At 43.1% G+C, this 25444-nt stretch overlaps 1 protein-coding gene across 1 annotated transcript in view; it reads left to right on the top strand.

The window, feature by feature from the left end:
* MACROD2 (mono-ADP ribosylhydrolase 2) overlaps positions 1-25286 on the top strand; it is a 1327587-nt gene extending 1302301 nt beyond the window's left edge. Inside the window, exons 17-19 of the mRNA XM_026653173.1 lie at positions 16575-16661; positions 20030-20098; positions 24835-25286. Coding sequence (XP_026508958.1) covers positions 16575-16661; positions 20030-20091 — 149 coding nt within the window. The 3' untranslated portion in view covers positions 20092-20098; positions 24835-25286. The remainder of the gene's footprint in view (positions 1-16574; positions 16662-20029; positions 20099-24834) is intronic.
* Positions 25287-25444: the final 158 nt, after the last annotated feature.

A 25444-nucleotide genomic window follows, 5' to 3' on the forward strand; every position in this document is an offset into this window, starting at 1 on the left:
TGCGTCCCCCCTGCCACCCAACCCGTGGGTGGCAGTCTTCTCCTCTCCCAGGCCTTTTGAGGCTTGGGGCTACTGTTATTGCTCAGCCCCTACCTGAGGGCCTGAGTTCCTGACTCAGCGTTTGTTTCCCCGCCCTGACCTCAGGCCTGGGCTTAATACCTTGTACTATTGTTGCTCAGCCTTGACTGAGGGCCTGAGCTCTTGACTCAGTGTTTGTTGCCCCGCCCTGACCTAGGGCCCGGGCTTAATACTTTGTACTTTTTGTTGCTCAGTCCTGACTGAGGTCCTGAGCTCCTGACATAGCATTATTGCCCGCCCTGAGCAGGGCCAGGCTTACCGTGTTCTTCCAGTTACAGCAAGAGCTGCCGAGGGAGACCCCACGGCCAGACGAATTTCCCAAGCTCACCGGTGTGTAGTGAGCCGGTGTGGCTCCCCGCTGCCCCGGAGAGGGTCGAGCCCCGGCAAACTCTTGTACACATACTTAACTGAATTTTACAACTCTTGGAAAGGACTTTTCCCTCCTCCAGTTCTTAGCCAATCCATAGTGTCTGTCTCCTCATGAAATCCCCATCACAGTAAGTCCAGATGTCTCGTATCTGTAGTTTTCCCTGTCTTTCAACTGCTCACTCTTCAGGGAGCTACACAGAACTGAGAGCGTACACAGTTGTCTCTTTTCTACCTACAGCTGTTCCTTTTGAGAAGTCCAGAGGTGTCATTTTCTTTCTCTGGAATAATAAGGCCTTCTTTGTCAGCATCATCTGGCTTAGTTATGAGACCCAGGGCCTCTCTGCCGCTCTTTATATGCTTTATCTGCAGCTTTCCTGTTGCATCCAAGAATATCTAAAACACCTTGGAAGTGTAGTGTATACATGACTGGATTGGATTTGGTTCTCTTGAGGCACATTGTGCACTCAGGGAAATAGCTAAAGGAAATTCCAAAGAGATGCCAGGTTTTGAAGACGCGGTAAGAGTGGAGTACAGAAGGCCTGCTAGACTTATTGGCTACCTTCATCAGAAATTCAAAATTAGAAACTAGGTCTTCAGCCCAGATTAAGACTTCTTTGTGCCACTTCAATAGCCTGCCTAGTGCTCAAGGGAGGAAGGAAGATGGTTTAGAACCTACTTTGCATCCCTCTAGATGAGGGAGCACCAGAGATGATAAGCACCAAACATGAGTTCAACACAGCCGAAATTTTGAGAACAAGTGGAACCTGCAGACAGAGCCAAACTCTAGTCTGACTGAAACCTCAGGCCAGTTCTCATTTTACATTAGAACATAAGAATGCCCATACAGGGTCAGACCAATGGTCTATCTAGCCCAGTATCCATCTTCTGACAGTGCCAGATGCTTTAGAAAGAATTAACAGAACAGGGCAATTATCAAGTGACCCAACCCCTGTCATCCAGTCCCATGTTTAGCGACACCCAGAGCATGGGGATCCATCTCTGACCATCTTGACTAATAGCCATTTATGGGACTATCCTCTTTGAACTTATCTAATTCTTTTTTAACCCAATTATACGTTTAGCCTTCATAACATCCCCTGGCAATGAGTTCCACATGTTGAATGTGCATTGTGTGAAGAAGTACTTCCTTATATTTGTTTTAAGCCTTCTGGCTGTTAATTTAATTGGGTAAGCCCTGGTTCTTTTGTTATGTGAAGGGGCAAATAACACTTCCCTATTCACTTTTTCCACACCATTCATGATTTTATAGACCTCTATCATATTGCTCCTTCGTCATCTTTTTTCTAAACTGAACAGTCCCGGTCTTTTTAATCTTTCCTTGTATGGAAACTGTTCCATACTCCTTATCATTTCTGTTGCCCTTCTATGTCCCATTTCCAATTCTGATATATCTTTTTTTGTGATGGGGAAACCAGAACTGCATGCAGTATTCAAGGTGTTGGCATACCATGAAGCGCGAGAGAGAAAAAACACACACTTTTGCATTATCCCCTTGGTTTGTGCCCATCCCAAACTACAAACAAGTGATACATTTTGAAAATAAATGTCCTGTGTTCCACACATTGACATTGGTAGTTTCTCATTTTTATAACAGAATAGGTAAATATAGTCTGGGAAGAAGAAAATACTTGTTTAAACTGAAAGGGACCAGATCCCCAGCTTGTGTAATTTGGTCCGATTTCATTGGCTTTTAGGATTAGGATCTGGCCAAATGTTTTGAAAACCTAGCAAAAGGTCAAAAATTGCAAGAAAAATGAGGGAAAGGGGGAATTCATAGATTCCAAGGCTATAAGGGACCAGTGAGATCATGTAGTCTGACCTCCTGTATAACACAAGCCACAGAACTTCCCCAAAAGAATTCCTAGGACACAGCTGTTAGAAAAACATCCTATCTTGACTTTAAAATGGTTAGTGATGGAGAATCCATCACAATCCTTAGTAAATTGTCCCAGTGATTAATTACCATCACTTAAAAATTTATGACTTATTCCCAGTCTGAATTTGTCCAACTTCTAGCCATTGGATCATGTTGTACCTTCCTTTTCTGTATTGAAGAGCCCATTATCAAATAGTTGTTCCCCATGTGGGTACTTTCAGACTGTAATCAAGTCACGCCTTATCCTTCTCTTTGTTAAGCTAAATAGACTCAAGGAGCTCACCCCATCAGTATAAGGCATGTTTTCTAATCCTTTAATCATTCTCACGGCTCTTCTCTGAACTCTCACCAATTTATGAACATCCTTCTTGAATTATGATGGACCAGAGATGGACATGGTACTCCCACATCAGTCACACCAGGGCCAAATACAGAGGTAAAATAATCTCTCTATTCTGCTGTTTATGCATCCGAGGATCACATTAGTCCTACTGGCCACAGCCTTTCCATGGGAGCTCATGTTCAGCTCATTGGCAACCACAACCCCCAAATCTTTTTCAAAGTCACTGCTTGCCAGGAGAGGCCTGTAAGCACGGCCTACGTTCTTTGTTCTCAGATGTATACATTTACATTTAGCCATATGAAAATGCATATTGTGTGCTTGCGTCTAGCTTACTAACCAAATGAAAGGGAAACAATGATAGTACTTTTGTATCACTTTCCTTGTACAAACATTAATTTTCATAATGCCCCTGTGTGGTCTGTAAGTATTCTCACCCCCATTTTACACTCAGGGAAGCAGAAGCTGAGAAGTAAAATGACTTACCCAAGGTCACATAGCATGTCAGTGGCAGAGCTCAGAAGAGAATTCAAGGTCTCCTGACTCCCACGGTGATGTCCTTTCTAATGGCTCATATTGCATCCTCTCCATGTCACCTCCCTCTATTAAATCCGATGAAATCATAGGGATTACTTGCAGGAGCAAGGCTTACAGCACTGGGTCCTTAAATTGAAAACTCCTCCGGGCAGATAATGTGTCTTAATTTTACGATTTTTAATATAAGCAGGCAACATTTTAGTCATGTTAATAGCCAAGCAATTTAAGCATGTAACAAAAGCTTCAGAGTGCTCCATTTTAGTTATTCCCTGCAGTAAAGTGCTTTTCTGATGAGAGATTTCATATCAAGAACTATTGAAGAAAACTGAAGCTGGTGCCACCATAGCCCCTTATGCAGCTAAGACCCCATTAGAGTGAAAACTTGAAAAGCGCTTTTCTTAAAATTACATGCCCCTGTATTCGTTAAGAGCCTGCTGTATATATAGATTTATGCTGTTGCTAAAGAGAGACAAAAGGTACAAAGAGTTCCTGATGGGCATTACTGAGCTGAGAATCACCCAATTTGTGTGGATCCTCTGGGAGCATATTGATGAGAGACAGCCCTCATTGCCCTCCCATTACTGCCACCACCTTAGAGGAAGGGAGGCATAATGAGATTTACCAAGAATGTGTTTGATCAAAGACTGGAAGGGAAGGGGGAGAAGCTAGTCTGAGACACTTTCAAAGTCACATTTTAAAACCAGCCATTTCCATATTTCATAACAGTGCTTGGGAGCAGCAGCCACCCCTTCTATAAATGTCAGCGTAGCGCTTCAGCTTTCAGATACAGATCCACACGCACAGACACACACTGCTGGCACAGACACACACAAGCATAGACACACACAAGCATAGACACACACAGCTGGCATGATGCCTGCTGTAGTGGAGGTACAGGGAGCCTAATGTCATGGCCAGCACCCCAGAGGGTGAAGGTAAACATTCTGTTCCAATACTAAGGAGCTGCTGTGTGAATGTCACTAGTCATGACATCCTCAGCCTGGCATCAAGAGACAGCACTCGCCTTTTTCGAAGGAACAGATAAGCTAATGTTGCAGCAAGTTCAAATGCCTCTGAAATCTGCATGCTTTTCTTTCTTTTCATCCTGCAATGCCTAAGTGCTGAGTTTTTGATCAAGGTAAAACGCTCCCGATTAGCAGATGGTGAGGTTTGTCGCTAATGAAGCTGCGTTCAGCAGCAATATGTAAATTTACACTGGTTCAGCTCCTGTAGGTTCAGCTGTGGTTTCCTGATCTATGGTTGGTGAGTGTATCTGTCCATAGAGTTTCTCAAAATTATAACAAAAAGGGTTTTGGAATGTCCTCAGTCTCTGGGTACTACCAGTATTATGGTTGATGATATATAAGTAGGTAGCGTGAATCTTCTGTGAGTTATACTGTTGGTCTGGTCAAAGAAAGGTAGGTCACCAGGAAGGGATGTATCAAACATGAGTCAAACTGAGCGAAATCACTCTCGGGGCATGGAGAGCTTCAATTTCTAAGCAAGGCAGCATTTATAATGCTACTAAAAACAAAGCAGTAAACAAAGTACATGAAGGTTTGACAGTAACATTAGCAAACAGCCACAGTGAAATGACTGAAAAAAATCAGCTCTGCCTACTTGCAAGAAGAAGAAAAATTGAATTGTTTTTGACAGACAAAACAATGCAGCTGGGGGGTCGGAAGAGTTTGTCTTTTATTTTTTGCGGCTGTGGATGAAAAATTGCGCTATTAGCTTTTAGCCAGAAGAATAAAGACCCCCTTTTTCAGTGTTCTACCTAATTAGGAGAAGTACATTTACACCTAACATTGAGATATTAAGTTTTATGTAATAGGTAGAGTGGAAACTGGGTCATTCAGACTAAGTAGAACACAGATTTCATATTTTTATATAAACAAAATTTGAGGTTTGAAAGCTGTTTCCAACAAGCTGTTTCCAACAAGGATTGAAATGGGTAAGCTATTTTATCTTTTTTTTCCCCAATGTCCATGAACAGAATATATTTTCTCAGAATTACTGTTTTCATTACTCAAAAATATTGGTCAGAGAGTTTTTGTGAATAATTCTGTGTCTTTTGCAACACCCAAGTAGATCCAATTACAGATAGAAACCTTGGTCTGTAGCTCATTATTAGGGCTGTCTGAATTCAGGGGAAAAAATGGAGATTTAAAAAAAAAATCCTACATCAGAACACAAATAGAATCATAGGGCTGGAAGGGACCTCGAGAGGTCACCTAGTCCAGTCCCCTGCACTCATGGCAGGACTAAGTATTATCTAGACCATCCCTGACAGATGTTTGTCTAACCTGCTCTTAAAAATCTCCAATGATATCTTTTGATTTTCATGCTGGAATAGACAATTAGTTAGGGCACTCAGCTGGAATGTGGGAGACCCAGGTTCAAATCTCAGCTCTCCCTGATTCAGAGAAGGAAATTGAACCTGGATCTCTCACATCCATGGCAAGCACCAGACTATGGAATCAATCTAAATCTTTCCTGTTTGAGCTGTTCCACTTTATATGAGTAATTAAATATTAATTGGACCAGAGAGAGACTGACTTTATAGTCCAGTACTTAGGGCAGGGGTTCTCAAACTGGGGGTTGGGACCCCTCAGGGGGTCGCCAGGTTATTACCTGGGGGGTCACGAGCTGTCAGCCTCTACCCCAAGCCCCGCTTTGCCTCCAGCATTTATAATGGTGTTAAATATATTAAAAAGTGTTTTTAATTTATTAGGATAGCCGCTGTTATGTGAAGGCTTGTTATGTGAAAGGGGTCACCAGTACAAAAGTTTGAGAACCACTGACTTAGGGCAATCACCTAGGTTGTTGGAGACTCTGTTTCAAGTCACTGCTTCAAATCAGACAGAAAATGGGTTTGAAACTGAGTATCTTCCATGCCAAGTGAGTACCCTAACCAACTGGCTATTCTGAGGTAGGTGTCTTCCCCTTGACCAGAAATTCCATCCTGGACCCTCAGGTCCTTTTGATGCATTAGGAATTTCCATTTTAAAAAATAAGAGTTTTGCCAACAAATTCCCAGTCAGCTCCGGTCATTAGCAAGTGTGCTTTTTGCAAATATTCAGGGTGAAATCGTGGCCCCATTGCCCTTGATGTCAGAGGAGCCAGATTTAAACCACACTATTCAGAATGTTAAATGTGAGCTATTTAATTGGACAGGCAGGTTACATGGTGTATTTTTCTTGCCTGGTGGGATCAATGGGAATCAATGTTCTTGTTGATAATTCATGATTACCAATTGCAAATTCACTTCCCCACAAGTATGCTGCAAAATATGTTTAAAATTTGCTGTTTCTGTCACCATATATATCTGGAAACAACTTATCAGTTGAAATGTTTATACAAAGGGACCTCAAAAAGGGGATTGAACACAACTGTAGCACATGTATTCAGAAATCTAAGGCCTGGTCTACACTAGGCTTTTATGTCGAATTTAGCGCCGTTACATCGAATTAACCCTGCACCCGTCCACACCACAAAGCTATTTAGTTCGACATAGAGCTCTCTTAAATTCGACTTCTGTACTCCTCCCCAACGAGAGGAGTAGCGCTAAATTCGAAATGGCCATATCGAATTAGGCTAGGTGTGGATGGAAATCGACGCTAATAGCTCCGGGAGCTATCCCACAGTGCACCACTCTGTTGACGCTCTGGACAGCAGTCCGAGCTCGGATGCTCTGACCAGCCACACAGGAAAAGCCCCGGGAAAATTTGAATTCCTTTTCCTGTCTGGGCAGTTTGAATCTCAGTTCCTGTTTGGACATCGTGGCGAGCTCAGCAGCAGTGGCAACGATGCAGAGCTCTCCAGCAGAGGTGACCGTGCAATCCCAGAATAGAAAGAGGGCCCCAGCATGGACTGATCGGGAAGTCTTGGATCTCATCGCTGTGTGGGGCGATGAGTCCGTGCTTTCAGAGCTGCGCTCCAAAAGAAGGAATGCTAAGATCTACGAGAAGATCTCTAAAGCCATGGCAGAGAGAGGCTACAGCCGGGATGCAATGCAGTGCCGCGTGAAAATCAAGGAGCTGAGACAAGGCTACCAGAAGACCAAAGAGGCAAACGGACGCTCCGGATCCCAGCCCCACACATCCCGTTTCTACGAGGCACTGCATTCCATCCTAGGTGCGGCCGCCACCACTACCCCACCACTGACCGTGGACTCTGAGGATGGGATATTGTCCGCGGCCGGTTCCTCGTCGGACATGTTAGCGGACAGGGAAGATGAAGAAGGAGATGAGGAGGACGAGGCAGTCGACAGCGCTGGCACCGCTGATTTCCCCGAGAGCCAGGAGCTCTTCATCACCCTTACCGAGATCCCCTACCAACCGTCCCCATCCCTTACCCCGGACACAGAATCAGGGGAAGGATCAAGCAGTAAGTGCTGTAAACATGTAAACATTTATTTTTAACAGAACGGGAATATTTATAATATTAACAATGTGTTTTGACTAAAGTGCTTTAAACATGTAAAAAATTATCTGCAACAAAACTGGAATATTTACAATGGTAACAAAGGGTTTCTCATGATTTGTCTGCCTTAGGCTCTTCACAATTTAGTCCCAAGTATTTAAAAAAAATTTTACAATGTCCGGTACTTCATGATTCTGCGGCCCAAGACGCTCCACTCTATAGTCCCTGTGCACCTAGGCGAAAATCCGGTCAATATGGCCGGGGATTGAGGCGAAATCCTCATAGGAGAACTCCTCGTAGGTCTCATGGAGGTAGATTTCCAGCCTGTTCATCAGGTTCCTGGGTAGGGCGATCTTATTGGGCCCTCCGTGGTAGGAGACGTTTCCCCGCCACGACACAATCAAGTACTCTGGGATCATCGCACGGCAGAGCATGGCAGCATACGGCCCTGGTTTTTGCATGCTTTCCCTAAGCATGCGTTCCTTCTGGCTGTCCGAGATCCTCAGGAGGGTGATGTCGCTCATGATGCCCTGCTTTGAATTAGGGAGGGGAATGTTAGTATTGGGCCTGCTTTACAGCCACGCGGTGGAGGGAGAGGGACAGCATACAGGGATCTTTCCCTGGGACAGCCGCGAGGGGGTGGGACAGGGGCAGAGTTGATGCTGTCCTGATTGCTGGCAGCAGAGACTGGCATTGCTTTCAATGTGAAAGGAGGCCAGTGCTACTATTACAGTTTTAAGCAGCCACAAGTCTACGGCTTACCATGATTGCCCGCTACAGAAGTTCAGGTGTCCAGCCACGCTTCTCAGATCACTGCAAGACCACTGCAAGTCCACAGGCACTGAAGGTGAGGGCCGAAAATTCGACCTTGTCCTGAGTGCGCATGTGAGAGGTGCAGTGCATGGTCTTGTTCACAGAGAAAGACTAGGTTCTTTGTATACAATTTCATTTATCTGTCTCAGGAATTCACTCCCTTTTTACCATTCACACAGACACATCTGCGACTGTCTCCCAACCCAGCCTGTCAGCGCACTCCCAGAGGCTAGCGCAGATTAGGCGGAGGAAGAAGAAGACGCGTGAAGACATGTTCTCAGAACTAATGGGCTGCTCCCGAGCCCAGGCAGCCCAGCAGACACAGTGGAGGGAGAACTTGTCACAAATGCACCGAGCAGTCATGGAACGGGAGGAGAGGTGGCGTCAGGAGGACCAGCAGGCTACTGAAAAGCTGCTTGGACTAATGAGGGAGCAAACGGACACGCTCCGGCGCCTTGTGGATGTTCTGCAGGACCAGAGGCAGGAGGAGAGAGCCCCGCTGCAGTCTATCTCTAACCGCTCTCCCCCGCCACCAAGTCCCACACCCCCCTCACCCAAAGTTCAAAGAAGGAGGGGCGGCAAGGGCCGTTAAAACTTTCAGTCAACCCCTGCAGACTGCTCTAGCACTAGAAGGCTCTCATTCCCCAAAATTTGAAAAGTCCTTTCCTACCAACCTCACACAAGCCCCCGTGCAAGTTTCACCCCCCACGTTTCATGTGTGGTTCATAATAAAATATTTGTTTCTGTTCATTACTGTTTCCATCCTGTTCTGTTGGAGGAGAGTCTGTCTGAAGGGGGGGAAGGGGCTTGGTAATTGGACAGGACAGTCACCTTTAGCAGGCTACAGAGGCGGGGTCAGGTCCAGCATCAGGACACATACACAGTGCAGTCACTGGTTACCCTGGTCAGTCTTGGAGGTGGTTTTCATGTTCTGGGGGGGGGGTTGCTCTGTGACTTTGTGGCGGGGGAGGGCAGTTACAGATCTTATGCAGCGGTCCTTATCCTGGCTCACAGATCCACGCAGCAGGGGATCTGTAACCCTACTCCCCCTGCCAGAAAGTCACATAGCCGACACATACACGCAGTCCCCCCCAGGAGTGCTGGCAGGCTCCATTGAAATAACCAGTCCACCACTGTGGAGCCTGTCAGTCCTGGAGTTTAGAAGCATCATTTGCATCAGAACACTAAACCCGCACCCCGCCACAGTCTGCGTCCCCGGTTTAAAACATTCCCGCGAAAACAGTAATACAGACAACGGTGTTCATTAACAAAATAGAACTGATTTTATTTTTTGGGAAGGGGAAGGGGGTGAACGGGGTATGTAACTGGAGAGGATAGTCAAAATGAACTGGGTAAAGAAACGGGGGCAGGTTCAGTTTTTCTGTACACAAACTGAAAAGTCACAGGTTACCCTGCTCACTCAGGAACCTAGCTTTCAAAGCCTCCCGGATGCACAGCGCGTCCCGCTGGGATCTTCTAATCGCCCGGCTGTCTGGCTGGGCGTAATCAGCAGCCAGGCTACTTGCCTCAACCTCCCACCCCGCCATAAAGGTCTCCCCCTTGCTCTCACAGAGATTGTGGAGCACACAGCAAGCTGCTATAACAATGGGGATATTGGTTTCGCTGAGATCACAGCGAGTCAGTAAGCTTCTCCATCTCCCTTTGAGACGGCCAAAAGCACACTCCACCACCATTCTGCACTTGCTCAGCCGGTAGTTGAAGAGTTCTTTTTCTGTGTCCAGGGCGCCAGTATAGGGCTTCATGAGCCAGGGCATTAGCGGGTAGGCTGGGTCCCCGAGGATGACTGTAGGCATCTCCACATCCCCAAGAGTTATTTTGTGGTCTGGGAAGTAAATACCTTCCTGCAGCCGTCTAAACAGACCAGAGTTCCTGAACACGCGAGCGTCATGAACCTTGCCCGGCCATCCGACGTTGATGTTGGTAAAACGTCCCCTATGGTCCACCAGTGCTTGCAGCACCATTGAAAAGTAGCCCTTTCTGTTAATGTACTGGCTGGCCTGGTGGTCCGGTCCCAGGATAGGGATGTGAGTCCCATCTATAGCCCCACCGCAGTTTGGGAATCCCATCGCGGCGAAGCCATCTATGATGACCTGCGCGTTTCCCAGGGTCACTACCTTTGAGAGCAGTACCTTAACGATTGCGTTGGCTACTTGCATCACAACAACCCCCACGGTAGATTTGCCCACACCAAAGTGGTTCGCGACTGACCGGTAGCTGTCCGGCGTTGCAAGCTTCCAGAGGGCTATGGCCACTCGCTTCTGGACAGTCAGGGCTGCTCGCATCCGGGTGTCACTGCGCTTCAGGGCAGGGGACAGCAACTCACAAAGTTCGAGGAAAGTCCCCTTCCACATGCGAAAGTTTCGCAGCCACTGGGATTCATCCCAGACCTGCAGCACTATGCGGTGCCACCAGTCCGTGCTTGTTTCCCGGGCCCAGAATCGCCGTTCCACAATATCCACATGACCCATTGCCACCGTGATGTCCTGGGCGCTGGGGCTCGTGGTTTCTGACAGCTCTGTGCTACTCTCCGACTTCAGGCCATCACGGCGGTGCCGTAGCCTCCTCGCCTGATTTCTCTGCATCTGCCTCAGGGAAAGGTGTATGATAACCTGCGAGGCGTTCACAAGTGCCACAACTGCAGCGATGGTCGCAGCGTGATCCATGATCGCAGTGCTGTGGCGTCCGCGCTGTCACTGACCAGAAAAGTCCGCGAACTGATTTCCCGCCGGCGCTTTCAGGGAGGGAGGGAGGGCGTTAGTGACAGACAGATGACGACAGTTACCCAAAAGCACCCTCGACACATTTTTTGACCCAGAAGGCATTGGCGGCTCGACCCAGAATTCCAATGGGCAGCGGGGACTGCGGGAACTGTGGGATAGCTGCCCACAGTGCACCGCTTCCAATATGGACGCTCGCCCCGTTAGTGTGGACTCACAAAGTCGAATTACTCTCCTTAGTGTGGACACACACGTTCGACTTTGCAATATCGATTCCACATATTCGATTTAAGTGAAATCGAACTACCCTCGTAGTGTAGACATACCCTAAGTGATTATTGTAAGCAGTGTTCACTCAGCTCTAGTTAACTGGTTCATCAGAACTGGTCAGGAATTTTCAACCAAATATTTTTTCATTGAAAAGTCCCAATTAGTCAAAACTGAAATCTTTTGTGGCAAAGAGTCAGTTTCCAACAAATTTCTTGACTCAAAAAAATGTTGGAAAAAAAGTTTCAGAATTATCAAAACATCCCATTTCAACATTCAGCAAATGAAAAAGTCTGGCTTTTTGGCTTGAAACAACTTTTCTTTTAGAAATTTACGCTAATTAGAGTAAAAAATAAAATTAAAAATAATCAAAATTGAAACAAAATGTATCAGTGGACCTGAACTGATTTCTCTTTTCTTTATGGTTCATGAACATTTTCAAGCTTTTGACTTTTTGACTTGATTTGGAACAAATTTAAATCATAATTCTGTGTTTGTAACATTATAACCTCTTCCAGTTTAAATCAGTGTGGTTTCATAAATTCAAATCTGTGCATCCTATTATTGCCATCTTTTCTCTTGTTCCCAAAATAGACTCCAAATAATTTCCTCAAAGTACCATTACCTTGGGACCCATACCTGCACAGCCACCCGATCCACGTATTCCAGGAGTAGACAGAATCCAAGAAAGAGGAAGCAGGTGGATCAGGAAAAAGGGATGACACACACTGAAACACACAGCCCCTATCCCAAGCCCACCTCCTAATGCCTATCCATTGCCCGGACTGCCAGTGTGCATTGTGTGAATTTGGGAGGGGCAGGATTACAATGCTAAATTGCTGGCCATGTCAGGAATTGGTCCAATTTCTTCCTCACACGAGTAAGCAGAGAGTATTGATGAGGAAGGAGCAAGCATGTCTCTGAATATCTGCCTTGGATAATTGTTAAACAGGATCAGGACATTTTTTAAAAACAATAGAAATGTGGAGGAGTTCATGTGTTAAGTAAATGTGTATGAAATGTTTCTCCAGGAAGAACGGCAGAGTTCTCATAATGGAGGAGCAACCATTATGTTATTTCTTTGATATTGTAGTGGGGGCATTGATCTTGGAATTGCTTGTTTAATAATATAAGCAATTTAAAAAAAGTTTGCTTTTATAAACTTAGTGCATGACCCTCTAATGAGCAGTGCATGGGTGCAAAGGTCCACCTACATAGAGTTCTTTGCAGGATTGAGGTTTCAATCAGTTATCTAAAATCCATTAGGAATCGTCTTAGTGACGTCAGTGGCCCTTGGATCAAATCCATAGTGTGTCAACAGTTGTCATGACACTTGCCTAATTGATTTGATTTCATATGAAAGCATCCGTGTAAATTTTCCTCCATGTATGATTTGATCAATATCCGTATAGCAAAGCTTTGATTAATTTTCAGCCTAGCAGAAGCTAATTGAGCTATTGACTTCTGGTAATAACAAGTTTCATGGGTTTCACTATAAAATGGTCTGTAAGAATATCTAGTTACCTAGTATCTTCAGTGTGTATAGATGCAAAATTCTGTATAGGTCGTAACACCTTGGGTGAAGAGGTCTATTTACTCCTTTTCATTATTAGCTTATCAAGAAAACATGAAAAATCAGCCTCGATGTCTCTTTTCGGTACCCATACACTTGTAAAAACTATACTAATGGGTATTCTCCTTCATGCATCACATCTCCAGTTTAATTTAGTGAACTGCAGGTGAATTTAGGACTTCATCTGTTCAAAGAAATAATTGTATTTAACTGCAGCTGCTTGGAGCCATTGACACATTGTAACCACAGAGAACATTTTAAAAAGAATACCTATGGGATTTTCCAAGTTCTGAGAAAACATTTGCCTTGTGTATTTAAAAGCTGGCTGGAGGCATTTTGCATACATCCTAGCATCCTTCCTGTACTGTATGCCTGACTTCATTTACTGCTTTCCTAGTAAAATAACCAACCTACAAAGAGTTAGGATAATCTAGTCTGTCAGTAGTACAATTGGAAATGGTAATTGAAATTGAAAGTGGTATCTCCCAGGCTCCCTCCATTTTAGTATCTTTCATCTCCTGCTAGAAGCCCTGCAATACACCTTTTCCTTTGTGCTCTGAGCAGCAGCAATCAAACTGGGGAAGGGGGGAAAAAACAATTGCGGAACAAATTGCTTTTCGAGGGGGTTCTTGTTTTGATCCGATTCAGCTGTTTATGTGAAATAGACTCATTTCTTTGTGGCACTCAGTTTTATTGCACAGCAGGAAAGAAGCAGTTTGGAATAATACCTGTTCCACAGGCATATCAGTATAATGAATGCTTACCATTCTCAGACACACACACACACACACACACACACACACACACACACTAGCAAGTTAGTTTGAACAAAATGAAGATTTACATAGCGCGTCACAGTCCTTTGGAAAACTTGCTGATCTAATAGATAGAGACTAGAGTCACTTTACAAGTCCTGCAGCAGTATTGCTGTATGTGTTAAAGGCTCTGAATTCCCCTTTACCTTTTCCTCTGTGGACTACTGGGTCCTAACATTGCTTCTGACAATGATTTTTACCACTGGCAATATAAAGCATGACCCAAAACTCCTTGAAAGCTCTGTTGTGAAATAAGGAGGTGAAAGAGACAACAGGGAAATAGTTCTTGTGGGGTTTGTTTTATATTATTTGCTACTATTGCTCCTCTTTCCACTGTCTCTCTCTGGGCCAAATCCTGCAAGATGCAGCGTGCCAGCAATGAGGTTCTGAATGCCCTCAACTCCCACTGGTTTCACCCGTCCTGGACCAGGCCCTAATTAGCAAGATTTCCTTTAATTTAGCTCTATCTTTTTCCCAGCACACTGCTAGTAATGCTGTATGCCTGCCAGCTACACAGGAGAATTTCTGAAATTCAAACAGAGAAACCTTTTTTCAGTGTAGTGAAGTCAGGCATGCTGGCTAGCTAATGGGAGTTCTTGGGAGAGAACCTGTGAACTTCACACAGACGTCTTTAGTGCCTGACAATACCAGCACATCTAGATATCTCTAAATGTTATAGAAATTGGGAGCCAAGGCATAGCCTGTCATATCATGTCTAGTTTATTTGGTTAATAGACAGTCTTTTAAAGGAGGAAAAGTCTGATGCATGAAGCATCAACTGTCAGTCAGAATGTGTTGGTATTTAGCAGGGATCCCAAACACACACATCAGATGTTGGGGAAGTGTCAATAGGAAACATCTGAAATCTCCGCCTGATGCTTTGACTGCAGAATGATTGTTTTTCTGAGGTTTTGTTTTTTAAGTAGCCCGTTCCATGAGCCGTTCAAAAATGTAGCAAGACCCTATTAAGACCATTCAGTGTATCTTCATTGATCAAACAGTGCTTTCATGCTAATCCAAATTTCACATTGATTTTGTTGGAAGAAATTGGCTAGTGACTTTGAACGTGCACCTTCAGTCTTGCACTTGACAAATTCCTGGCAAAATATGTGTATGCTTCAACATCAGAATGACATGGTTTTGTCCTTCATGAGAGTCAAAGACAGAGATGGGTGAAGTGCGTGGGAAGTTTAGGCTCATTGGTGTATAACAAACCTCAAGGGGAAAACTTTATTTGCTATTCAGAATTCTCAGGAGAAGGCTTGACGTTTTAACATGCATACAAAGTTGTCACTTCAGGACTTCACTGACATGCAAACTATAAACTCTCAGCTGTTTACAGACATTTCATTCATCTAGGAGGGGGGCTAATTTACACAACTATGAAGGAGGAGGCAGTGCAAAAATTATGGTTCATTGAAGGGTTTTTAAGTCAAGAAGGATTCTTCCAAAGTAGTCGGTGACAGCTCAGTCATGGACACTTAGATGCTGCCTGTTTCCCCATCCAAATGGCTAATTGAGTCTATCCCTGTCAAGCTGCTTCTTGGTTATGTTTTCTTGTTTTGTATTCTCTGCTTCATTGGTTGTTGTTTTTGTGTTTATTCACAGTACCGCCATAAATAGTGCAATTAAGGCTACTTAAAAGATTAACATTGTCACCGCAGGCATTGCAGAGGAGAGTAAAATCTCCATCACAATGCATTGTCTCTGGCAGGTACTATGGCAAAGCAAATTCATTGAAGAAACGTTAGTGGTACATACATGTCTATGGGCAGAATAAACATATAACCTCAAAGCTCATAAATACCAAAAAAAACCCTCCCTAGACTTCTTTCAAAAGGGGGGGGAGTGCTGTTTATATGACTCTAGAATGCTTTCTCTGTCTCTGTTGTTGAAGAGATAAATTGTTCCCACTTAAAAGTGTTCCATTTTGAAATGTTTCAAAACTCGGTACACTTTGCTATCTCAGGATAACTACCAAATTCTCTCAATTGCTTAGCAACCAATCTTTTGAAATCTTGTAGCTTAGCCACAGGGTAAGTATGATGAGCTTTATAGTTGCCACCAAATACCAAAGTGCCATAATGGAAATTCACTAAAAATTGGTCTCTCAGCAATACTAACTGGTAGAATTTGGAAAGAGCCATGAATGGAATAACATAAGCAATTCATTTATGTTTTTCATTTATAATATTGCTAGGAGATTGAATCTGAGCTTCCAGACAAGCCTGAGGCAGACGGGATAAAAATATTGAGTTCCAGCCATAAAATACATTTTTGTACATTTCAATTCTAGGTTGTGTATGACTATTCAGTGTGTATGAACTCTTAGTGTATCTATTTTTACTCTGCTACATAGAGAAACATTAAATGTATGATTAGGTCCCCATCCTACACTGCATTTTATGAACAGAAGGGGTTCTTCAAAAATGATCAGAAAAGAATGGCAGGGAGGCAAAATCGCACATTATGCCGTGGTTTTAACAATCCCACTTTAAAAAAAGGAGCACAGATCTATATAGACTTTTAAGCAATTCCTTTAAACCATGTCCTCTCCCTACATCCCCTGCCCTTTTCTTTAATGGCTGCCACTCAGAACATCAGAGTCTATACAGCTAATAGCATATCAGTGGATTATCAAAAAAATGCAGTATTGAATCTGAGAATTATACATTAATCAGATAGTGTACATGTTGTTTTCTCCCTTTTGGCATTTTTCTAGGAGAAGCACAAGGGAAAGGGAAGCTATCTGCAGAGGCAATGACAGTTGAAAATCCGTGTGACACAGAAAACATTTCAAGTAATGATGGTATGGTTATTTGGTGTTTTAATATCACACAAAACAAGTCTAGCATGCTGACTAAATAGATAGAACTAGTAGAGATGCCTATCTAAGGTGTGTGTGTGTGAAAATGGCTCCTTTTAAAAAAAAATTTGTGAAGTGTCTAATGTTTCTTGTCCCCTTGCTTCACAAAATTCAAAACATATAAAGATTTTAGTAGCATTCTAGCTTATGGGTTTTGTAATTTCAGGTACAATTCCACAGTGATAAGTGCTTTATAAATGCTGATATTTTAGGATATACAGATCAGATAGCTTTCAATATTGGATCATCCAAAGGGCCATTTTCAACAACTTACTAAGAGATTATGGAAGTTGGTTTCCAGCCATTATTAGCTTGCTCACTCATTTCACTGCTTTAATAATGTGGTGACCATTCCATTCTTTTTATTTAATTTTTTTTAAAACCCCTGCATCTTCATTTACTGACACAATAGGAATAAGAGAAAGATGAAAAGATACCTTAGGAAATTCCAAAACCAACAACTTCGTTTCAAAGTTTCAGTTTTGTTTCAATTTTCCTGTCACATCATTTGCAAAAGCCATGCAATTAAAAGGAAGAAAATGAACAGTTGACATCACAAATTTTACACCATCCATATAAAGAACATAAGCAAGTTACTCTCAAGTAAAAAGAAATGAATATTTTGTCACAACAGAACAACTTTACTCTGACCATAAATAAATGCACTGCTTCCTTAATAATATGGGAATATAAGTAAAAAAATATAAAAAGGATTAAATATTTATTAGAAAATATCTGAAGAAACTAATGATGTTTGGAATTAGTGGCTTAATTCAACACCTTTCTTTCATTGGTAATCTGGGAATATAAAACTCAAAAATCTTTCTGGGGAAAAAAAACAACCCACCACCACCACAGGTTTCTCTTCCTCCCCTTTTATCCATCTTCTCTATTTAGATTATAAACTGCCACTCCTGACTAGTTGCCCTGTATCAAATAGTTTCATTCTTTGTGAGAGGATGCCCCACCTCCAAGGCACACTATCATAGCCAATGGCACTTGCGTGCTTTCAGTAATATGGGTCATATGCTTGGTTATTCTGAAGCTTTTCCTCTCCTCTGACTGGGAATGCATTCACTTCTCCAGCTAGGGGGAAATCTTTCTCTAGTAATGTTGAGAGCCACAAAGGAGCCCACCGCCGGAGGGAGAAGTGTTAGTGACTCAGAGGAGTGGCCCAAAATCACAAAAATTTAAAGGGACAGTTCTGGAGAAACTGTACAGAGAAACACTAGGGAAATTCCCATCTTCATTTATTTTAAAATCCCTTTCCCAGTTGATGTTCATTAAGCTTATGTTCAACCTCACTGAAATTCTCAACTTGCCCTGTGATGCTGAGCCTCAGACTTATGAGGTGCTCCTTTTCGGACGTAGAACAAAACACCCTAGGCCCTTAGCCTATCCCCTCCATGATACTTGTAAGGTTAGGTTACTGTAGTATGACCCATTGATTATTTTAGAAGCTCTCCAACCCTGGGTGAAATCCTGGCCCTATTAAAGTTCACCGCAAAATTCCCAGTAACATCAAGGGGACAGGGATAGCACTCTTGCTGTTACAGCAGGGCTTACGAGCACCACTGCAGGAACAAACGTCAATCAGATTTATGGGAGCTTGGCACTTCTCAGGACTTGCTCTTGCATTAGAATATCCATTGCATCCTCTTTGTCCAGGGGATTGACAATGTCCACTTCTGGCAGAGAACCTCCAGTCAAGATTTCTGCCTGGGAGTGAAATTAATTTACAGTTTCTGAACTGTCTCCATGCAGTGAAGTCCTGTGGAACTCCCCTGTTCTGCACTATAATCCTTGAGTCCTTGTTGCAACCTTCAGTCTAGCTCTAGGAGAATTGGATGGGACTGTCGTTAAAGCCTGCAGTGCTGCTCCACAATTGCCCCAAAAGGTTGCTGATAAATGTGAAGTATATCTCCCCATCAGCATCCCCAAGCCCCCCCATCTCCCCACATCTGAGCAGGATTGCACTGTCCACAGTGAGATGATTGGCTGCTTGTCATAGGATAAAAAATGAAGGCAGGCTTACCGGTTTTTGATGCTTTGGTCTGATATAACTAAACATCCATTTAATTAAAAATGAAATGAATTAAATTTCACAAGTAATTAGTCTAGAATATGAACTAGGTCTTTTGGTATTCTCAGAAAAACAACCACATTAAATTGGCTGACATTTTGAGGTTTTGAAAAAGCTGCTACTGCACATGCACAATGACTCCTTTCCTTAATGTTTTTTATTATGCATTCCATTTCTGCGATGCAAAAGCCTATTAAGAATAATCCACAAACCATAGCTAAACACATGTTGCATCATTTCTCCATAATCTGGAGTGGATACTTTTCCTATTACACATTCATTCCATACACCAAAGGAGCTATTACCGTGTCTGTTCTGAATACGCATGATGAATCATTCACAAATAACTCATCCAAATCCTACCAGGTGTATTGACGTGATATTGAGTCAGAAGGAGGTTCACACCCCGTGGCATAGAAGCAGAACATTTTTTCCTTTTTGCTCATTTTTCAAAACTTTCATTTGGATGCTAAGGTTTTCCCAGAGAGACTCCAACTATCGGCAATGGATGCCCATACCAAACACTTAAATACTACCATAAAAATAAACTACAAAAATGGGATTACCATAAAGAGTCTCATTAAAACTCACAAAAATAAAGCAGTTCCGAACAAAGGCTGAGAGTGCATGTTGAAATCATCCCATTTTATTTAAGTATAGCTAGGACCTCATGAACAAATCTCCTGTACGTATGTTCTGTGATTCCTTTGGCACTGTAGAGAGAGTGAGACGGCCTTCCTTTTGAATTACACCTTGTTTTTTATATTTAATGAAAAGTGTATGATGCTTTTTTATTATTAAATGTTACATTAATTGAACCATAAAAATGTGAGATCAGCATTTAATTGTGATATAATTAGCGATGGGTCCAAATTCTAAATTTCAGGTCAGAATCCAGACCCAAACTTTCCCCAAAGTTTGAGGGGTCCAAATCCAAGATTTTTGTTTGGGCTATTATAGAGACTTTGTGAAAATTCAGATCTAGACCAAAAGTCTGGGGGGAATCTAGATTCAGAGGTTCTCTAATAATTTTGATGGGTATCTTATTACAGAACTGTTCATAATCTACATTAAATAATGAAACCATTAAGAAGATCTTATATAAGAGAAAGCTACAAAGACTTACAGCAAAGATATTTTAGTGCTCTATTCCCTTAGGTTAGGAGCAGCTATTACTTGCCAGGATGAACTTGACTGAAGTTTGACAATCTTATTGTTTTGTTTTCAGCTGAAATGAATAGTCAGGTTGAAAGTATAAATGAACATTCAGAAATGCAGCCGGAAGATTAACAAATAGGTAAGTCTCCTATGACCAGTGTCTCACTGCAAGTATGCATAGCCATGCAGATTCCATTTGAAAAAAAGATCTGTTGTATTAATGGCCCAAAGGTGTAAACATGACCCAATCACTGTCTAACATTAAACAATGTTAAACAAGGTCTGGGATTTGGTGTACAGAGACCTCAGCCTGCTTAGTACCATGGCAAACACACCATTAAAAATCTTTTTAACCTTTTACTAAAGATATAGAAAAGAAGGAAAAACAGTTAAAGCATTTGAAATGCAAAGCATTAAATAAGGTTTTCATTTTAACAGGAATTCGTGTTCCTTTAGCTGGAGAGAGCTTTTAGAAGGAAACACACACACCTTGTTTGACAGTCCCTTAGATGGTATCAAAAATGGCAATAATGGTCCTATTGGGGAAAAGAGCAGATGTTAAATGAGATGAGCTGGAGCTGCTGCTGTTGCTGTTAAAGTCCAAGCCCGTTTAATCCCAGGTGGTGGTTGGGATTCAGCTGGAGCGGGTAGGGAGGGTGATGTCATCTGGGTCCATCTCTCTGGCCTGGTCTGGTCAGGACGTCCCTCAGGATTAGGATGAAAAAGGTCCAATGTGCTACCGAGTGGGGTAGCAACCATGATGGTAAAGCTTGCTCCAGCAGCCTCTCTCTGTTCTTCCATATTCTCCTCACAAAGTCTCTTTCAGGACCCAGAAAGGGAGTGGTGGATAGAACAGCCCAGGCACTCATTATTTTGTCCGCCAATTAGGCTAATACAATATTAGACACACAAATTTTGGTTCATTAATTTCCAGTTCCACATCTTGTGTTTTTACTAAGAATGATGTTAACATAGTCCTTTAACTACATCATTAGGTTCTTTCATTTAGTTTTTCTGTCTCCTTTTCATACCTTTTCCCATCAACGTTTATTATAATAGATTATTTTAACATGTTATGAACTTTTGCATCCCGAAATTAGGGACTTTGTCTTACATAGGCAACTATTACATCCCTTCACCCCCCACCCCAGCCCAAAAGTGTCCCGATTTTTCACACTGGCTATCTGGTCACCTTAATTAGAATATACAGAATTAGAAAAAGCAACACGTGGGAAAAGTATTAATTATGTGACATTAATTGTCACTTAAATAATATAATAGCATTCTGCAACTGTAACATACAGTAACTCCTCACTTAACGTTGTAGTTATGTTCCTGAAAAATGTGACTTTAAGTGAAATGATGTTAAGCGAATCCAATTTCCCCATAAGAATTAATGTAAATGGGGGGCTTAGGTTCCAGGGCAGCTGGGGCAGGAGGGAGGAGCGAGGACTTGGGGTGCAGGCTCCTCCAGCCTCCTGCCGGCGGCAATCAGCTGGCTTGCCACGTTCGGGAGGCAGGGGAGGGAGGGGGGAGGCACGCCAAGTCCTCCCTCCTCCCCCCGCCTCCTGCCCGGGGCAATCAGCTGGCTTGCCGTGTTCGGGAGGCAGGGGAGGGAGGGGGGAGGTGCACCGAGTCCTCGCTTCTCCCCCCCTCCTTCCTGCCCAGGACAATCAGCTGGCTTGCTACGTTCGGGAGGCAGGGGAGGGAGGGGGGAGGCGCGCCGAGTCCTAGCTCCTTCCTCCTCCCTCCTGCCTCCAAAACGCCGCAAGCCAGCTGATTGCCGCGGGCAGGAGGTGGGGGGAAGAGGGGGAAGGCGCTGATTCGCAGAGTCTGCCGGCGGGCGGGAGGCACTGTGGGGGAGGGGGCCATAGGTAGGCTGCCGGCTGTGGTGAAAGCAGGCTGCCAAACAAGGTAAGAGTGGAGCATTGCACAACTTTATATGAGTATGCTCCCTAATTGATCAGCAACGTAACAATGAAACAACGTTAAGCGGGACGACTTTAAGTGAGGAGTTACTGTATTTAGACTGTGTATGATCTCAGATCAGCAGAACCCAGATAGCAGCAATATTAGCAATGGAAGAGTAACTGAGTGAATGTTTTTTTTTTTGGCATTGCTTAGGAAAATGAAAAGCAATTTTATACTAGTTGGAATTAAGTTCAGTTCTCTGACATCTGTATTCTGGGAACAACAGGTTTGTGTCATGAGGCTTTTATGCCCTTGGCTCTACAATGCCTAACGTCACTTCTAACTAGACTGCTGTAAAACAGGAATGAAGTCAGTTGGCTGCCTTTTTGAGCTTTACCGCTGTATATACTGAATGATGGTGCCATTGCACGAATGCACAATTGTTATTGCAGCAGAAATGGAAAAGAATAGTTATGTTCATAGACAATAAACAATCTGACTCCTCGATAAAAACGAGTAATCTGCTAGAGATAAAAAGTCCCTGGCACACCCCAATTACAAAAGAAAATGTTGATCCCCGCTGAAGATATGCAGTTTCAAAGCATTAATACACACCTCTCCCCCAGTATAGGGCTATTATCAGATGCCAATATCATATACAGCAAGATGTGTTATTTATGCTCGTAATGGGATTTCATGTAGCTCAAGACCAAATATAGAAGCTTTACAACAGCGGCAGCTGTGTCACAGAGATTTAAAAAGCAAGGTCTTATTACTGTGTATACCCCTTTGTCCTTGTCAGTATATTGACAATATGCTGCCATGTTGCATGAGAGAGAGAAATATGGCTGATGGGATCTCCATTAAAAAGTAGTGAAGCAAAAGTAAAAAAACACCTTAACAATCAAAGAATAACTTTTCCAGCTCTCCCTTTCTTTTTCACCCTTTTTAGCTTCTGATTATGCATTCTGTTAACACGCTTACCATTTAAAAATAGATTAAAAGGCTAATACCGTCATTGATTTTAAAAATATATTTATCAGCTAGAACTGCTTTTATATAAATGGAAAGAAATTTATTTTCTCACTAAAATTAGTACATGCATATGTTTTGGGATGTGATCATTTAAACTCTGCTCTATGAAAGTGAAGCTCACATGAATAAGACAGTATTTAGCATTCAGCTAATTAATTTTCTCAATTACAGTGTGAGGGGTACTGCCCCCCATTTTACAGAGAAGAAAATTGAGCCGGAGGGGTGAAGTGACTTGCCCAGTCTCTGTAGTATTTTAATGACAGATCCAGGATTAAAACTAAAGCATGAATTATGTTCAGCTGTTTGCTCAGTCCCCCAAACCATACTGCCTCTCTGCTTTAATTGCAAGCAGCCAGGTCCACACAGTGAAAAATTGATCATCTTGTTAAACTTTAAAGGTTCTGAGCTCTCTAGGATCTTTAGGACCAAGCAGATATCTTTGGGACAGTGGTTTACTGTTATTTCAAGATTGTTCTATACACTATTCCCCAAATGCACATCAAAAATCCCTAAGAACTCTATCATGATTACTATGCCCTTGATGTCAACAAACATAAGACACATTATTCAGCATTTTGTTTTAAAAAATGAAAAATCTGCTCTAGGAATTATTTGGGGGGAGGAGTTCTGTGGCCTGTACTATACAGGATGTCAGACTAGATGAGCACCAGCATCCCTTATAGCCTTGGAATCTATGGAATTTTTGAATTTCTAATCACTGTTACAACACAATAGTGCCAGCTGCCAGCACCATTAATGCATACAGGTACGCTTGGGACTACAGCCATAACATCACCGTGGTTGGTTCCTGCCCACCTTGTTGCTGCTAGTGCCAAAATCACAGCTGCTTCGTGCCTTTGTATTTTAGCTCTGTTTGAGGATTGTGTTATCAAATCCTTCCATGCCACTGGCATGAGGAATTCATTCTGCAGTGCTTACACTGGCAGGTGGGAAATTTGTGCAGAAAAAAAACATGTTAATTTTTTTAATGAATGTAAACTACTACATACATTTGCAGCTCTGTGGGCTATGATCTGGGGCAGGGGGAGGGGGTGGAATGAGGTGCTGGCTTTGTGGCTGAAAGGTGTGTCTTTGTGTGGTCAGTTGTGGTTCAGTGTATCACTGACAGACACAAGATGAGAAAGTAGGAGGAAGCATCCTTGTAGGTCATGGGTATTGCAGGATGGAGAAAAGAAAAGGTTCTGCTGCTCCTTACCTGTTTGCTTTCAGTGTCATGGAAGAAACTTGCTATCTTTGACTCTCTAGTGCAGTGGTTCTCAACCTGTTTACCAGTGTGGGTCACATATGCAGCCCACAATGTGTTATGTGGGCCGCATCCAATCCTACCTGTGTGGCCCTGAGGATGTCACATCAGCCGCAGCTGGGGGCTGATTGGGCCACAAGCAGCCCACAGGCCGCAGGTTGAGAACCACTGCTCTAGTGCAATAAATATGGAAGGGCAGGAAGAGGCCATCATTCCTATCCAGAGATTTGAAAGAGGTAATTGCTAAACAGGATCAGGCCAATGGTCCACCTAGTCTAATATCTTGTGAGTTAGCGTTTGCATGGAGCAGTGGGCACCAAAAGTGGTTCAGATACTAATTTCATATACAGACGACGGCTTGAAAGCGTGATTTAGTAATTAGCTCAGAGAATAGTAGCAAGTATTAAACTAGTCAAGTATTTCTGTGTAGTGATAACACCCTGCCTGCCTATGTATTTATAAAGTGCTGTCCACTCATGTGATGCTATAGAAATAATAGTGTCTTATTTTAATGATGTTACATGCCTCCCATATTTTGCACATGTCTTTGGCAACAGAGACATAAGGAAACTGTATTAAAAAGACCCAGCTAGCCATCTGGGTCCCTGCAAACTTTTGATTTTGATTAAATGAACTATATTGTTTTTTTTCTCTCCCCATCACAGAGGAACAATATGAGAGAAGAGAACAATGAGGTGAAACGTGAACGGCAGTCATTAGCATTGTATGGCATCATTCTAACTATCGGCAGAAAGCGCATCAGAAGGTGCCCCATGGGATGGGAGGGGCAGGGAAATAAGGGAAAATGAATCTTTGTTTTAATTCCTCTTAATTCGCAATTGCATTTTGTTCTGTAAACCTGTTTTTTCTGAAAAAGCTTCCCTACTTTGGTCATGATGTCCCACTTCAAACAATCTTTTGCATTGTCCTGGCAATTACAACAACTTCTAGGTCCTGTGTAATATTGGAGATGCTTATTTCCCCCCCTCTATCACTAGCCTCTGAATCTCATTTCCCAATGAGGGCACATCATCCAAGCAACTGGTGGGAATGGGATTTTTTTTGTATTCTCTGGGCAGGGCCGGCTCCAGGCACCAGCTGAGCAAGCAGGTGCTTGGGGCGGCCAAGGGAAAGGGGCGGCATGTTGGGCTCTTCGGCGGCAATTCGGCGGAGGGTCCCTGTCCCTCTCGGAGGGAAGGACCTGCCGCCAAATTGCCGCCGAAGAAGGTGGTGGAGCTGCCGCCGATCGCGATCGCGGCTTTTTTTTTTTTTTTT

Source organism: Terrapene carolina, unplaced genomic scaffold, assembly GCF_002925995.2.
Source record: "Terrapene carolina triunguis isolate 2854851 unplaced genomic scaffold, T_m_triunguis-2.0 Scaffold132, whole genome shotgun sequence".
NCBI lineage: Eukaryota > Metazoa > Chordata > Testudines > Emydidae > Terrapene > Terrapene triunguis.